This window comes from Miniopterus schreibersii, assembly GCF_964146895.1.
Source record: "Miniopterus schreibersii genome assembly, chromosome: 3".
NCBI classification, from domain to species: Eukaryota; Metazoa; Chordata; class Mammalia; order Chiroptera; family Miniopteridae; genus Miniopterus; species Miniopterus schreibersii.
In genome coordinates this window covers 31,653,993-31,671,230 of record NC_138103.1, presented here as the reverse complement: position 1 = coordinate 31,671,230, position 17,238 = coordinate 31,653,993, and the positions used below count along the sequence as shown (strand labels likewise).

The following is a 17,238-nucleotide window of genomic DNA, read 5'->3' as shown; positions in this document are numbered from 1 at the left end:
GGAAGGATGTCAGTCATCCTGTTTGTTCTGGTTCTCAGTGTGTTGGGACAGAGCCACAAACTCTGGCATTAGTTCTGGAAACCCATAGCTGTGATGGAGTAGCAGGTTTTCTCCATCTCTTTTAGGGGTCTTTCAGTGGCAAAATAATGTATTTCCAAATTTGTAGTTCTACTCCTGAAATTTCCATACTGAAAATGGTCCATATTAGGCCTTTTGGAACCTTTCTCTGGGTTCAAAAGCCAGTTTTAAAGAGTTGACAAGTTTTTCCTGTTGGCATGCATTAGAAATTCCATTTGATATTATATTATGCAGTTCATGGATATCATTAATTAAATGAGCCAAAATTTATATGTGCCTCCTGTAGCAAATCAGAGCACACATTCATATAATAATTTGGAGAGCAATATCTCTTTGAAGTTTGTGGCCTGGACTTTGAGGCCACTTTACTGCCATATTTCTCATCTCTGAAAAAATCTGTTAATTTAGTTTAGCTTTTGTTTTAAATATGTTTTTCTAATTTACTATATAATACAGGCTGAAATTTAGTACTGCACAATCATAAAACAGATGTGGATTTTAAATTATATAGTTTCAGGTAAAATAAAAGAAAAATGTACATTTACTAGGCATGAAACACTTCAATAATGGTGTTAGAACACAGAACCAAAACCTCTACAATATATAACATAAATTAACATGTACATGTCTATGGGAACATTATATATAGACCCTGGTATTTCCAATTTAGTGAAAGTACTCTTATTAGAGACTTCTTTTGCACATCCCAAATACTCTCATACAAGGAAGGTGGGCATGCCAGTGAGCTAGTGATACAACTGATATGGAGGGGAAATTGACAATATCCAGAAAAAAAAAATCACAGATATGTTTACTTTTTAACTCAGCAATCTCATTTCTAGGAAGCTATTCTAAAGTTACACTGGCAAAGGTATATACCAAGTGCACAAACTCATTAGTTGTAATACTATTTGTAATGGCAAAAGATTGAAGACAAGCCCATCAGTAGACATGAATTAAGTTATATCACACAATGAAATATATGCAACCTTTAAAAAATGAGGAGGATCTCTGCATAATGATAGATTGTGATCACCAGGATATATTAGATCAGTGTACACAGCAAAATACATTTCATCGTTAATAGTAATGATTAGGGACCAATAGTGAAATTAGTTGTCTAATGCACAACAAATAGATATTATGTTCATCTTGATGTAATACAACATAAAGTACGTAGCATCACCTAAGAAGTATTCTTGCCAAAAATGTTTAACCTGGCTCTCATCAAGTCTTCAGGTCTAATTACCTGTTTACATGAAATACAGAGGGAAAACAAACATGCTCATGGTGTTAAAGAACAAAATTCAACCAAGTAAATTTAAAGATCTAATTGGCTTTATTAAGCAATTCATAAATGGGGCAGCATCCCAGCTAGCAACTAGAAGCGTACTCAGGTGGGTTGTACAAAATGGGAAGGATTTATAGACAGAAAGAATGTGGAACTAAAAAGTTAGAGGAGTGGAATATTTCAGACAAGGACAGCTCCCATTAGGGGAAGGCAGGAAGCCTTGTCAGGCAGATTACTTTACTACTGTTGGTCAGAAAATTCCACATTGGTTGGTTTAAAAGTCCACTCCTGGGAGAGGCTGTAACCGCAATTTGGTTAGTTACTAAATTTTGATTTGGTGATAAAGCTTAGCAAAAGTGACTCTATTTTGGTCTGCTGTTTCTTTTTTAACAAAGAAGAACATAGGGAAGCAGTCAGACCAATGCAGAAGGTGGGACACTCTACAAGACCACTGTCCTGTTATCTGTAACAAGGAAATGTCTTGGGAAAAGATAAAGAGGTTGTAGTAAGGACTAGTCTATATTAAAAGATAACTTGGACTTTAGAGGTTGAATTGATTCTGGTTTTAGACCAGCGAACTCCACATTTTGGGAAGACTAAGTATTAGGTGGTATTAAAGAATTGTTAATTTTACCGGATGTGATCATGATATGGTGATTAGGTAGGAAAATGTCCTTTTTTCAGAGATGTACCCAAAGGTATTTACAGTAGAAATGTCATGTTGTCTGTAATTAAAATACTTCAGAAAAAATTGTTGAAATAAATTGGGCAGAATGTTAATCATGAAATCTAGGTGATGAGTGGAGGGTGTCATTTTTGTTATTTATAACTTTATGTATGTTTGAAACTTTTCATTTAATAAAAAGCTAAACAACAAAACTGAAACAAAAAAACAATTGACTTGACTTCTCTGGTGCCCGATCCTCCTCTTCATGACTTGTGCTGGGAAAGAGCTGAAGCAGCTGCCTGGATTTCATGAGTGGAAGCCACGGGTTGACCTTGGCAGAGTCACATCAGCCCTTCACCTACCAGCACTGGACTATCTGCCCAAGGGAGAAATAATTATCAAATTAAAGCCATTGGGGAAATTTTTAAATGTTGTAAATTTGCATGATGTGCCAAGAAATGAGATACACACTCTGAACCTCAGAAGCCCACTCTCCCCTCTCAAACCTTTGAGACTAAATCTTAGATTTCATGGGACATGCACAAATAGGGGCCCATGGAACAATTCACTGCTATATTCAGAATATTGTTAATACCTAATATTAGTTACCATTTTCTTTGATTTATCTCACTGATGATCAGATGACCTGTTTCCATGTAGGTGGCTTATAAAATAGAAATTAAGCTGCACTGAGCACTCAGAGTCAGTGATAAAACTTTACATAAATATCTTTTCCAGATAGTATATTTCACCAACACTGAGGAAGGGGAAGTTTCAAAAACAGAAGTATCTGGAGATTTAAAAAAAAAAAAAAAAAAGCTGTTTTTAAAACCATGAATAAAATATATGTGTAAAATGTCTCCTGATTGGTGTAAATTTCTGGACATAGTTTGTAGTCTGTGGCAAAAATGATAGTTAAATCTTTAATTTGTTTGAGAATTGTTCCCAAGACTATTATTATAGGATCACTTATTTGGTGCTATAAAATTTTTATGTTTCAAGAAGTGTTTGATGTGTCTAAGACATGTAGCAATATTAACACCTCCCAACCCTCTAACAGCAGCCCTCATCTTTAATGTTGAGTTTGCTTCATGAGTCCTTGCGAGGGATAATATTCTGGGCAATGATTGCTCATTAATGCAAACATCGTAGGAGGAGCAAGCTTCCCATCAAAAACCAAGCTATGATCAGAGACTAAAACAGTGATTAAAACCTGAACATGACTCTGTTCTTGGACAGAACTGTAAAGCAGATGAGTCGTACATTCAGCATCTGACCCTCATTTTTAGAGCTATTCATTCCCTCACATATCCTCTCGCCCCCATCCCCTTCCCCCAATGCCAGCTGCAATCTGGGTACTCAGAGCTTCTTGGCCCATTACACACACCCGTCATCATGTTTTGGTACCAACATAGCATCATTTGGGTCCTTTCTGAATATCTTCCTTCTCACCCAAACCTCCCATAATCCAAAATGTGACTGCCGTAGAATTTCATCAGAATTCTTCCAGACACAAGTAATGTGTTTGCACAGTCAGAATTCTCAACTTACAGTGGTAAAATCCTCTGGGCATAAGATGAGTCAGTGTCCCTCCTATGATGCTATTTGTTTAGTCTTATTTTGATCTTCTCACTAGCCAGTTGTTCATCAACAGAACCGAGGGTGGAGAGGAGACTGGGCATGCATTCAAGAGAAAACTCAGGTCAGAAATGGGGGAAGGGTAGGTGAGAGCATATTTAGATAAAAAATAAAAGAAAAATTTTCTTTTTGCATTGATATGCATTGTCACAATATTTATTTTCAAGTAACATTAAAGAAAAACATAAAATTTCTATATTTTCTAAAGGGGAACCTAAGAACTACTGCATTGTCCCTGATAAAAAGTAATGTTAATAAATGTCTAGGCTATTTGCAATGTCTTTCTTTCTCTTTATTTTAAATGATAAATTTACTCACTCGCTTACTAACTTATTGTCTTTCCCCCATTTTGCAATAATTGAAAATTAAAATTAATAATTGTATCTATTTACTCAGCTGTCTTTGGCACTATTTGAAAATGAATACAAAATTCCTGGGAAATCTAGGAACAGCCCATGTGGGCTGATACAGAAATGCACACAGTGCACTCGTTCCCAAGATTTTCAGGTTCTTTCTTTCATGGTAAGATCTCAGACACAAAACTGATCTTGGTGAATATAAATTTTGACAACATATGCTTATAGTTCTCCCAGTAAGTCAAATTATCTCACATTTCTGTTGCCAAATATATTCTCAACTCACACCAGAAGTTGCTGAAAATTTAGTTTCCTGCCTTGGGGGTGGGGGTGGGGGGTAGCAGGTCCATGATAAGAAAAGTAAGTGCAACACAATGAGTTTTTCACAAAGTTAATTTTATTTATTTTGAAATATGGTCCTTTATTATAATGGTATTCCCTTCCTTCCTTTTAATGTTGAAGTAAATTCTCCCTTTATGAAACAGTGGTGACAGCAGATGGGATCTGTTTTAATGTATGCTTAATGTTTCTAATTTAACAAAATAACAAGATGGAAATCTCTACTCATTTTCTTCCACTAGAGGACAGATTGACTTGAATTGTGATACTGAAGTCTGAGGCCAGCTGCTCCACATTCTGTTCTCTGCATCAAATGTCTTCTGGAAGGTGACTGAGTCAGAGTGCTGGCAGCAAGAACGCCACGGGGTGTAGTCCTGAGGCCTTTAAGGGTGAGGATTTTAGGGGCGGTCCCAGGGGAGGATGTCTGTAGAAGATTCATCACCTTTCCAGGTGTGCCCTTTCAGGATCCTGGTCTCCACCGATTGGTCGATTGGTCGGCGCCAGGACAAGGGCTCATTAGTCAATGCAGCTGGTCCTGAGGCCAGCCCTGGCATCACTTACCTCGTTTTGCTTTTTAACTTAAAAAGTGTTTCTGGATTGAAAAGACCAGAGCTTCTGAGTAAATTTAGAAAGTGTTTTCTGCATCCACACAAAAGGGTGTGAAGAGCCTGCATGTGGGGTCTTCATTGTGATTACAGGCAGTCATTTTCACACATCTATCTTTGGAGTTATCAGTTTTTTCCTTATTAGAAAATCTAAGGTTAGCTAGACCCCAGTTGCAAAACATAAGTCAGAAGAAGCAGCAGCTTGATAATATGAGGCAATGCTTAATCATTTCAATATGCACATTAATAGTTTTTACACACTTCTTAAAACCAGAGAGCTGAGACAAGAGTCTGCAAGGAAAAACATGTAATTAAACATTTTTTGTCTTCCGTAAAACTTCGTCACTGTGTAACATTTTATTGTTACTCTTTGCAATCACCTGTTCCCTCTCCCCCTCCTCCCCCTATTTAGAATCCTTAGTTTGAAGTCTGAGAATTTTTTAATGACCTAATTGTAAAGTGTTTTCTTATATTTAAGGACAGAGAATAGTCAGTATTTTATACTTTTTTAAAAAATATATGGATGTAGATACGGACTTAAGCTCCCACATCAATCAGCATTTTTGGAAATTTGTGAAAAGCACTGTCTAGGCACTCTAAGCATTGAATTCCGACATACATGTCAATGCCAACCTATTAACATAAGTTTTCAAAAATACTTTTTGAACAAGGAACTCAAGAATTCAAATATTCCTTGAATGACCAATTCCTCCCTCCCTCTCTCTCTCCGGTTTTGTTTTCTGGAGAGAGAACTAAGTACTGGAGTGCCCCCCACTCCAGTATCTAGTTTAGTGCCCTAAATTCTTTATTGACTTAATTAAATGAACAAGTTGGACCCACTTCCAGCAGCCCGGTCCTCCTCGGCCCTTTGCCATCCTCTGGCATGCCCGGCTTTCCCTGCACGGGACCGTCCTGTTCCCTGCCAGCCCCGGTGGCAGGAGCGCCGAGGGCGGAGCCGGCGAGGGGGAACCCGAGCTCCTCCAGCGACCGAGCGGCAGGGCCAGGCTTGGCCCGGGGCCAGGGGGCGGAGGGAGGCGGACGGCACCGCGCCGCAGTTCGCGGGAGAGATAAGCCAGCCCCAAGGGCACTGGGAGGGGAGCTGCGGCAGCGAGGGGCGGCCCGCGGTTCACCTGGGAGCAGGTCGCGCAGAGCCCGCGTGTCCGCGGGGAGCTCGGGGCGCAGCGAGGGCGGCGCTGCGGGGCCGGTATCAGCGGGCCTGGGGAGCACGCACCGGTGGGTGGCGTGGCCCCGAAACCCTCCGCCGATTCTGGCGGGTGAAGACGGAAACCTCTGACTTCTCAGCCGTCGCCACCCCAGTTTCTCCAGGTTCCAATTCAGCCTCTAAGTCGCAGCTGCTGGAAAAACTACTCGGAGGAGAGCATCTGCCCCTCGACTGGCTTCCTTGAGGTGATGGGGCTTGCTTAGGGCCGCCGAGGCGCCGGGGACTGCCCCAGCCCGCCCGGGGAGTGCTGGCAAGTGCGGGAGACCCCGCCGGGCGCTGCCAGGGCGAGGGCGCGGGGCTGGGCTGCTAGTTCAGAGGCCCCTGCGGCTGCCTGCGTTGATTTCGCCAGAATCCCGCGCTCTCTTCCCAGCCACTAGGTTTTTCAAGACTTATTCCCAGCATCCCCTCCTCTTTGCAAGTTTCTCTTTGCAAACTTCTAATTCTGTTTCACAAGGCGCCCCCCCCCCCCAGGCTGGTGAGAACTGCAGGTGCAGGCCCTGAGCGAGCGCTGCGTCCCGGCCTGGAAGAGCACACTGGCAGGGCTGGGGTCAGAGCGGCCTTGTGGCCCCGTGGCCCCCATGCTCCTGTCGTGGATATCAGGACTAGGGGCTGGAATAGTCTTACTGCACTTCGTGCAGAGACTCCTGTTCCCTTACTTCTGGAACGACTTCTGGTTTCTGCTGAAGGTGGTGCTCTGTGGAGTTCGGTTAGAGCTGTACAGTCGGAAAGGGGAGCTGGTCACCGTCCTGGATAAATTTCTGAGCCATGCCAAGAAGCAGCCCCAGAAACCTTTCATCATCTATGAGGGAGACATCTACACCTATGAGGATGTGGACAAACGGAGCAGCAGAGTGGCCCATGTCTTTCTGAACCATTCCATGCTGAAAAGGGGGGACACCGTGGCTCTGTTGATGAGCAATGAACCCGACTTCGTCCACGTGTGGTTCGGACTCACCAAGCTGGGCTGCGTGGTGGCCTTCCTCAACTCCAACGTTCGCTCCAGCTCCCTCCTGCACTGCATCCGCAGCTGTGAGCCTAGGGCCCTCGTGGTGGGCGCAGGTAGAGTACGGGGTGCCCTGTGCTGCAGGGTGTCAGCCCTGCCTGTGCTCCACACCCCGCCCCCCTTTTTGTTAGAACAGTGCACAGCTAATACTTTGGGTGTGTGATGAAGTTTGCATGTTACAAAATAATTTTACAATTCTACCACTGGCGGTTTAATAACCCCTCTCCCACTTTGATCACTTACTCTGTTTTAGGTTAGTAAATATCAAGACAGTTTCAGAAAACTTATGAAATCTCTGCGTCTAACTGTTTTGGGAAGAGGGCAATTTTACTGCTGTTTATTATCGCTTCATTGAGTACAAGAACAGAGACTCAGAAGTCGGTCAGTTCTAGATTTTATCAGATCTTACCAAAGTATTTGATGAGTAGGAAAGTTATCTTGATTTCGTTGTGGAACACCTACCTGCCTCTTATAGTAACACTATCGCAGAACAAATATTTTTAATCTGAAGTGCATGAATTCCTATCTTCATGTCTACTCTTATTTTGCACGCCTGCAAGCTAGGATTTGCCTAGCCAGGTTGGGCACCCGCCTCCCAGTCAGTGGGCGGGTCCTTGGCAGACTCTAGGCCTCTTTCTCTTCCCCTTTGCCCTCATTTGTACATTTCCTTTTCTTTTTCTTTTTTTTGAAAACTGGCAAGCACAATTTTATTTTTATTTGTATTTTTTTAATTGAATTTATTGGGGCAACATTGGTTAATAAAATTACATAAGTTGCAGGTGTACAATTCTATAATACACCATCTCTATACTGTATTGTGTGCTCACCACCCCAAGTCAAGTCTCCTTCCATCACCATTCATCCCCCCTTTACCCTCTCCTGCCTCCCCCAACCTCCTTTTCCCTCTGCTCATCACCACACTGTTGTCTGTGAGTTTTGTTTGTCTAATTCCTTAACCTTTTTCATCCAGCCTCTGACAGCTGTCAGTCTGTTTTCTATGAGTCTGTTTCTATTTTGTTTGTTAATTTATTTTTTTTATTAGATTCCACGTATGAGTGAAATCATATGGTATTTGTCTTCTCCTGACTGGTTTATTTCACTTAGCATAATGCTCTCCAGGTCCATCCGTGCTGTCACAAAGGATAAGATTTTCTTCTTTTTTAAAACCGAATAGTATTCCATTGTGTAAAAGTACCACAGCTTGCTGTCTTTTAGTAAATTCTAACCTCCTTTCCCCTCCTCTTGGACTCAGGCTTTGCATATATATGTTGACACTGAACTAAGAAGAAAAGTCTTTGGTCGAGTGCCTAATTACCAAGGAACCTAGGAAGATGGGTTGCATGACTAAGTAACATCGAAGTATGAAAAATGATACTAATTCTCTGAACTGTAGCAATAAGTAGGATAAATGAGTCACACAATTTTGATAACAGGGTAAAACAAAGTTTACCACTTGTGCAGGTGCAAACGATAATGGGATTGTGCAGCAGGAAAGCAAATATCACAGTTCATCTCTGGATATGCTCTGATGTATTTCACTTCCCATGTTATTGGTCATTCTAATCTAGATTGCAATTTCTGTAGCGAATCTAAACCTCAAATTATGCTAAAACTTGATAAAGCCATAAATTCACTTTAGAAAAGCAGCCACAGTATCCCTGAAACAATTTTTGTAGCCATGATGTTAAGGCCAACCTGAGAAACATCCCTAGCCAGTCTCCCAAAGGCCTCTTAACATGGCATAGGCCTGGTTACCTCTCAAAATAGAATATTCAAACTTTGCTCTTGGTAGTTGTTACTTTATTTGGACTAATTAGTTTTACTTGTGCCTGCTTTTCTTTTGCTTGCCAATAACTAATTTCATTATTTCCTTGTTTTTGTTTTGAACACTAACAGTCATTTTTTTCTATATAAAAGCTACTTTGGGATGCTGGAGTTTTAAGCCAGAATCATTAAGTCGGTAGCTGGAGAAATCAAACCTTAAATCTTACTAATGGTTCTTTTTAGAATACCTCCAAAATATATAAATTACATATGCTTTTCAAAGTGGGACGATTCTGTTTTAATTACTTGATACTTTTTGTAAGACATAGCTTAGATTACAGTCACTTTTCTGTATTTGAAGCTCTTACCCTGAAATACTGTATTCTTGGCATCTTAAGTCTAATCAGTGAACAATATATATATATATAGTTTTTGGAATAAATGTCAGAGGTCTTAGATTCTCATTGGATATTTCTGATGGAGATGTACAGTTTAGTCATTATATCCCCAGGGAGAGTAAGTGTATAGAGGTGGAAAGGCTAATCAAATGGTTTAGACAGAAGTAAGCCAGACAGACTTGGACTTCATTTATGGCCTGCCACTTCGATGCGTGGTTGAAGATAAAATCAGCTGCTCTGGGTTCATTTGCTTAGTTTTAAGATGGTGATAATACCATCTACTTCACAGTGTCATTCTGAAAATTAAGTGACATAGCTTTTGTAAGTGGCTAGCTGAGCGCCTGGTATGCACTAACTAGATCCTGGGTGAATTGAAATAATTGCTCTTATTATTACAGAGTCATCTGAGACTTTTGATAAGGGATCTCATTTGGATTTTGCTGCTACAACCTAATTTGGTGTTAGCTATAAGAAAGACTATTAAGGAATTTGTTTGGAATAGGACCTTGAACACTTTATTTTGGCATGTTTTAGCAAACTTTTGTTTTGCAGACAGGCCAGGTAGGGCCCATGGTGATAGGTGAAGTTTCAGACATGGCAAGTATCTAATAATTCTGTCTCCACAAACAAGTCAAAGGAAAAGGCAAGTGTTATTTTTGCTATTATTGTCATTAACAGAAAATATTAGCCGTTGCATTTACTCAAGGCTGACCCTGTAAAAGGCACTCCTAGTGATTCTGAGAGGCAGATGCAGAGGTGTATTTTGGAGATTGAGAGAGAAAGAAATTCACCTAGGTGACTAATATGACACAATTTAGTAAGTTCCAGATCAAAACCTGGTCCCTGATGTAAGACTCCTTTGTACTGTACAGTCCAATTGTTTCTGGGGCTGTCAATCCCCTTATGATATAACTATGAAAAATATGTGCATTTCAGTTATGCAAAAATACTAAAGTAAAAGTTGCAACTATTAAAACATCAGGTTTTTTTAACAGAGATAAGAAAAAAATTGAAATGTTTATAAAATTAGTATCCCTTACTTTCATAGAAGACTCAAAAATACTTGCAAAGAAGTTTTATATCTGTGTGACTTGGTTTAGAAGATGTGTCAAGCAGCATTTCAAATTTCCCTGGAAAATGTCAGTGTTTATTGAAAATTAAATAGTCTTAGATTAAACCTACTTCTTTCCCCCAACATTTCAACTCTGATTATTATTGCTAATAATGCCTGCTGCCGACGTTGTCATCTATCTATATATTCTTTTCTCTCTCCTTAGAACAAACAGGAAATGTCATGATGCTTGTATAGCATTTGAAAAAGTATATGTAATTACAACCTTTGATATATTTAGCAATAATAATACCCTCTTTCATTTTTAAAGTACTTTACAAATTTCATTGTTTTTCCATGGGTTATCTTATGTGATCCTCGCCACAGCCATAGCCTCGTTTTAAAGGTGAGGAAGGCATAGAGTGGGCCCGTGATCCGCTCTAGCTCCTGCATCCCGGAGGGGCAGCGTGGGGACGCAGCCCAGAGGTTCGGATGCCACCTTACGAAAGCTTGTCGGGTGCATGTTTGTCTTTGTCCTGCTTCCTACTCCTTTTTATTCCCTCATCTCCAGCTTTCTCCCTTTTCTCCCCTTTCCTTACCGCCCCCTCACAATGTTCCTTTGCCTTCCCTCTCACCTTCCGTCTGTCCATCTACCTGCGTTCAGCACCTTTTACACCTCAGGCGGGTGCGCTGTGCCTCAGCAGCTCAACGGAATGGCAAATGTGTATTAGCCAATTCACGAATAGATACTTGTGTGGCTTGGAGGAGTAAGCCGAGAACTCGGATGTAAGCTCCTTGAGCTGGGGACGTTTGTTTTGTTCACTGATACGCTCTCAGAATTCAGCACAAAGGCGATGCTCAATAACTATTCATTGCCTGGATGAATGAACGACCTAACGAAAAGCTCTCAGGTATATACGGGCATCCAGGAACTTTTTTTACTCACAAACTTTTGCTAATAAATTGTCCCTCTGCTGTCCATTTGGTAACTGATTTTGGGAGTAGCTGTATCGATGGAATTTCTTTGTTGTGTTATTTCAAATCAGTGTTGCTATGTGCTAAAATCATGACACCCCAAAAGTACAGTGTTTTAGACACACTAAGCATCCACAAGACCTCAGATTTACTTGCAGGTATATACTTTGCTCTCCTCTGTCATTATATCACATATTAAATCATTATAATTATAAATATATTGACTAAAATTATGTTCATATTGCCCTGAAGTCTTTTACTTTAGATTCAAGTGTATTTTGTGTCTCAGTATGTTTAGAAGGGTTTTGGATTCCTGTTCACAAGAAGTAAAAATCCTGTGTCAGCTCAATAAACTTAACATAATGCATGCAGCCCTGCCCTGTTAGTTTTCATGAACTGTTGCATTCAGAATGTGCAGGGCAAATGTTCCAGTTAACAATCGAGCCATTGTAATTCTACAAATGACTTGCAACCATAAAGGCATCTGCTTTTTAAAGACCAAGAGGAAGAGTTAGAGGAAAAATAAAGACCCTTTAAGTTTTATAGAAAGCAGTATGTATTCAGATAGATTAAGTGGCTTACGTGAACTTCGATTATTTTATCCATGTACTGTGATATACTGAAATAAATCTATTTTACTTTTCAGGGAATTTTTATATTTATACTTATACTTGGTAAATGAATAGTTGTTTTGCCTTTTTTTACATTTTAGACTCAGCTAGGTCAAGAATTACCTCCATTCCAAAAGAACACAGCTCATTTGATAGAAAGTTTAAGCGACTTCATGGTTCACAAGCTGGCAAAGGCAGTGTTCTAAGCACTGGTGATGTACCGTTTATTCTTTTTTTTTTTAATTTATCTTCATTGTTGAAAGTATTACAGATATCCCCCCTTTTTTCCCCGCTGATCCCCTCCACCCTGCATCCACCCCCCCCCCCAGCCCTTCCCCACACTATATTGTCTGTGTCCATGGGTTATGCATATAAGCATATAAGTTCTTTGATTAATCTCTCCCCACCCATCCCCCACCCCCACCCCTTCCCACTGAGATTCATCAGTCTGTTCCGTGCTTCTGTGTCTCTGGATCTAATTTGCTCTTCAGTCTGTTTTGTTTATTAGACTCCACATATGAGTGAGATCATGTAAAACTGAATCAGGAAGAATCAGAAAACTTGAATAGGCTGATAACAACTGATGAAATCAAAGCAGTAATAAAAAAACTCCCAGCAAACAAAAGCCCTGGTATGGACAGCTTCATAGGGGAGCTTTCTAATTCTTTAAGTTGTACAGTTAAATACTTTACTAAAAATTTTTCTTGCTTTTTGAGGTAGGCTTGTGGTGCTATGAACTTCCCTCTTAGGACTGCTTTCTCTGGGTCCCATAGATTTTGGGTTGTTGTGTGGTCCTTTTCATTTGTTTCCAGGAAGTTTTTTATTTATTTCTTGATCTTTTTGGTAACCTATTCATTGTTTAATAACATGTTCTTTAGCCTCCATGTGTTTGAATGTTTTTGAGTGTTTTTACTATAGTTGGTTTCTAATTTCATGCCCTTGTGATCTGAGGTGCTTGATATGATTTCAGTCTCCTTGAACTTGTAGGGACTTGTTTTGTGACCTAACATGTGATCTGTCTTTGAGAATGACCCATGTGCACTTAAGACGAATATATATTCTGCAGCTTTGGGGTGAAATGTTCTGTAAATATCAATTAAAGCCATATGATCTAGTGTGCCATTTAGTCACTGTTTCTGTGTTGACTTTTGTCTGGAAGATCACTTCCAGTGAAGTCAGTGGGCTGTTAAAGTCCACAGCTATGACTGTATTGCTGTTGATCTCTCCTTTAATGTCCTTAAGGTTATTATTGATAGGCCCTTATTTATTGCCATTTTAATTCTTTATGCCTATGTTTCTCTCTGTTTCTTCTTATTATTACAGCAGTCCCTTTAGCATTTCTTGCAGTGCTTCTATTTCTACTTCTTTTTTTAAAAAAAATATATCTTTATTGATTTCAGAGAGAGGAAGAGAGATGGAGAGAGAGAGATAGAAACATCAATGATGAGAGAGTCATATTGATCGGCTGCCTCCTGGATGCCCCCGAATAGGGATCGAGCCCACAACCTAGGCATATGCTCTGACCGGGAATCGAACCGTAATCTCCTGTATCCTAGGTCGATGCTCAACCACTGAGCCATGCCTGGCAGGGCTATTTCTATTTCTAATTACAGCAGTTCCTTTAACATTTCCTGCAATGCTGGTTTGGTGGTGATAAACTCCTTTAGCCTTTTTGTGTCTGGGAAGCTCTTTATTTGACCATCTCTTTTGAATGATAGCCTTGCTGAATAGAGTAGTCTTGGTTTCAGATCCTTGTTTGGTATTACCTTGAATACTTCATGCCATTCCCTTCTGGCCTGTGGAGTCTCTGATGAGAAATCAGCTGACTGCCTTATGGGAGCTCCCTTGTAGGTAACAGATTGCTTTTCTCTGGCTTCCTTTAAGATTCTCTCTTTGTCTTGAATTCTTGGCATTTTAATTATGATGTGTCTGGGCATGGGTCTCTTTGGAATCTCCTTGCTTGAGACCCTCTGTGCCTCTTGAACTTGTGTGACTTTTTCCTTCACTAGGTTAGGGAAATTTTCTGCCTTATTTCATCAAACAGGTTCTCTGACCCTTGCTTACTTTCTACCTCCGCTGGCACTCATATGATGCAAATATTGTTACATTTCATGTTGTCCCACAGCTCCCTTAGACTGTCCTCCTGTTTTTTAATTGTTTTTTCTTCTTGAATCTCTGATTGAGCAATTTTTTTCTACCCCATCTTCTAATTCACTGATCCGATCCTCAGCTTCCTCTAATCTGCTATTTATTCCTTCCAAAGTATTCTTTATTTCTGCTCTGTCATTCTTAATTTCCTTCATAGTTTCCATAACTTCTTTCATGCTGTTGAGCATCTTTATTCTAAACTCTATATCTGATAGATTGCTTATCTCCATTTGGAGATATAGATTGCTTATGGAGATAAGCATTTGGAGATAAGCATTTGGAGATAAGCAATCTATCATTTAGCTCTTTTTCTAGAGACTTCTCTTGTTGTTTCCTTTGGGGCTTTTTTTTTTTTTTTGTCTCCTCACTTTGACTGCCTATTTGGGTTTGTTTCTATGTATTAGGTAGGCCTGCCAGGACTCTCAGTCTTTTTGGACAGTCTCTGGTGCAGGCCAATGTCAGATGCTATTTGTGACTGGCCTTGAGTACCCTGTTTGGAGCTATCAACAACCCTTGGTTGGAGGTCCCCTCTGTTAGAGCTTCGTGCATTTGGACAGGACCAAGATACACACCAAAGTCTGCTTTTCCAAGGCCTAGGTCCAGAAGCAGATCAGGCAAAGATTCAAAGCACTCTGAGGTCTGCCTCTGCTTGCAGGCTGATTAATCTGATTCTCTTAATGAGCCTCAGACTATAGAAACTCCTCTGGGTAGGGTTAGAGGTATTCCAACAGGGTGGGGTAATTGCTTCCCCCTCAGGCAAAAGCTGCTTGGAAGGTAAATATCTGCCTCTGAAAGACGTCCTCTGTAGTATGGGGAAATGACTCGGCACAGGAATCCAGATGAGTGCACTCTGAGCTCTATTTCCAGAGCCCACAACCCTAGGTTCTCCTCACACAGCTCCAATCCACTGTGCCCTCCCTCTGCTGGAGCCCAGGGTGAGTGACTGCACACGAGACTTTGTGCATTGGCCCTTTAAGAGGGTGCCTGCATTTCCAGCCGTCTCTCCTTGGTAGACAGAAACCCAGATACTTTTCTTCTTTTTATTTTCTTTTTTTTAAACATATCTTTATTGATTTCAGAGAAAGGAAAGGAGAGGGAGAGAGAGATAGAAACATCAATGGTGAGAGAGTCATTGATCAAGCCCGAAACCCAGGCATGTGCCCTGACCGGGAATCGAACCCTGATCGCCTGGATCCCAGGTGGACGCTCAACTACTGAGCCACACCCGGCCGGGCAGAAACCCAGATACTTTTCACAGCCAGATGTTATGTGGGCACCTTTCTCAGTTCTGGTGCCCTTGGCCGGGAAGCCCAGCCTGGGGTTTAGGTCCCAGAGTCCTCAGTGGGAACCCCCACAGCTGAGATATCCCCCCAGCCCTTCAGCTGCTGCCTGCGGGAGCCCAGCCAGCCCTCTCGCACCTCCACATTTCCTACCAGTCTGTATGAGGTCTCCACTTTTCCTCCTGTGAGGGTGCTTTCCAGCTCATCTTCAGTTGCAGTTGATTATTCAGGATGATTTTTCTATATTTTAGTTGTAATTCCAGTTTGGTCCCAGGAGAGTGTCAGTGTAGCTTCCACTCAGTCCACCACCATCTTTAATCTCCTTTTTTTTATTAATTTTAGAGAGAGATAGAATAACATCAATTTGTTGTTCAACTTATTTATGCATTCGTTGATTGATTTTTAAAAATGTTTTTATTGATTTTTTTAGAGAGAGAGGAAGAGAGAGGGAAAGAGAGAGAGACACTGAGAGAGAGAAAATTGATCAGCTGCCTCTGGCATGTCCCCTAGTAGGGATCAAGCCCTCAACCCCAGCATGTGCCCTGACCAGGAATTGAACTGGCAACCTTCTGTGCATGAGATGACGCTCAACCAACTGAGCCACACCGGCCAGGGCACACCATTTATTCTTTACTGACCATGGGGGCACTGGCCCTGGGGTTCTTATTTACAATATCTGCTGATGATGTGTGTATTATAAAGGAATGATGCTTGAATACTGGCAAGAGCAAAAACAATTTAAAGGGAGGTTGTGCCTCAGACAAATGGTGAGACTGAATGGGAGAAATGCACATCTTGGACTCAGATAAACATGGGCTTGAATCCTAACCCTACCATTGACTGACTGCTAACACATTGCTGATGACCAATGAATATGATTGGGTCTTGTGTGACTTAAACATTAAGGACACAGCAGAGTGCCTGGGACCATGTATATATTCAATAAATGGTTGCCATAATTATTTTTAATTGCATGGTGGCAGAGACAAATATGCAGAGTCTTTGACCTGAGTCTCCTTGTTTGGGCTTTGCTGTGGACAGAGGGCTGTAGGAGGGAGATCCAGGTACATGTCATATGACCTGAGTGACCTGGTTTTAAGCAGCTGTCCTGTCCTTCCCAGTAGCAGTGCAGTCATACCTGTTTCCCAACCTTCAGAGGCCAGGGCTAGAATGCTGTCAGACACAGGTTAGGAACTAGATGGTTATTACCTCTTCTCTGGCCAAGAAGAGGAGGATTCTTCCATTTATAACCAAAATGCATGTGGCAAATAGCCCTTTTGGGGTGTGAACCTTACAAAAATACTACCTTGGAATTGACTTTTTAAAAATATATAATTTACTTACTGATTAGCCTAATTATGACTAGAGAGCTTTTTTGTGCATTTACTTTTATAATTTTCACTACTTTGTCATTGAAAAATGGTAAACCAGACACATCATGCCATTGTGGTCCCACTGAGTAATAATTATTCATTAGCAATAGATGTGTTGGCAATAATATCAAATGAAGTGTTCTACTTTTTACTTTCTTGTACACTTTTCCCTGTCCCCCAAAAGAAGTGAGGACAGCTGAGAGGAAAGACACAAAATCCACTCACAAACTTGTATGCATATGTTCAGGGCAGTTAGTAAAACTGTTTCAAGGAAGAATACATAATCACAATTGAAAGAGAAGCTTCTGCGCACTTCCTAGGGTTATGATGATTGTTAATAAACTAATATTTATAAAAATAGCTGACATATTATTTATGATAAAATGAATTTCTGGCCTGATTTGAAGTATTAGTATCTACATAATGATATTAATTTCTT

The 17,238-nt window shown here is 40.8% G+C and overlaps 1 protein-coding gene across 3 annotated transcripts in view; it reads left to right on the top strand.

Annotated features, from left to right (window-relative positions):
- Positions 1-5,925: 5,925 nt before the first annotated feature.
- Positions 5,926-17,238, top strand: part of SLC27A6 (solute carrier family 27 member 6) — a 51,898-nt gene continuing 40,585 nt past the window's right edge. The window contains exon 1 of one of the 3 annotated variants that reach the window (XM_081132849.1): positions 5,926-7,255. In XM_081132849.1, coding sequence (XP_080988975.1) covers positions 6,775-7,255 — 481 coding nt within the window. In that variant the 5' untranslated portion in view covers positions 5,926-6,774. The remainder of the gene's footprint in view (positions 7,256-17,238) is intronic. The other 2 variants (XM_081132850.1, XM_081132851.1) reach the window with 2 other exon arrangements.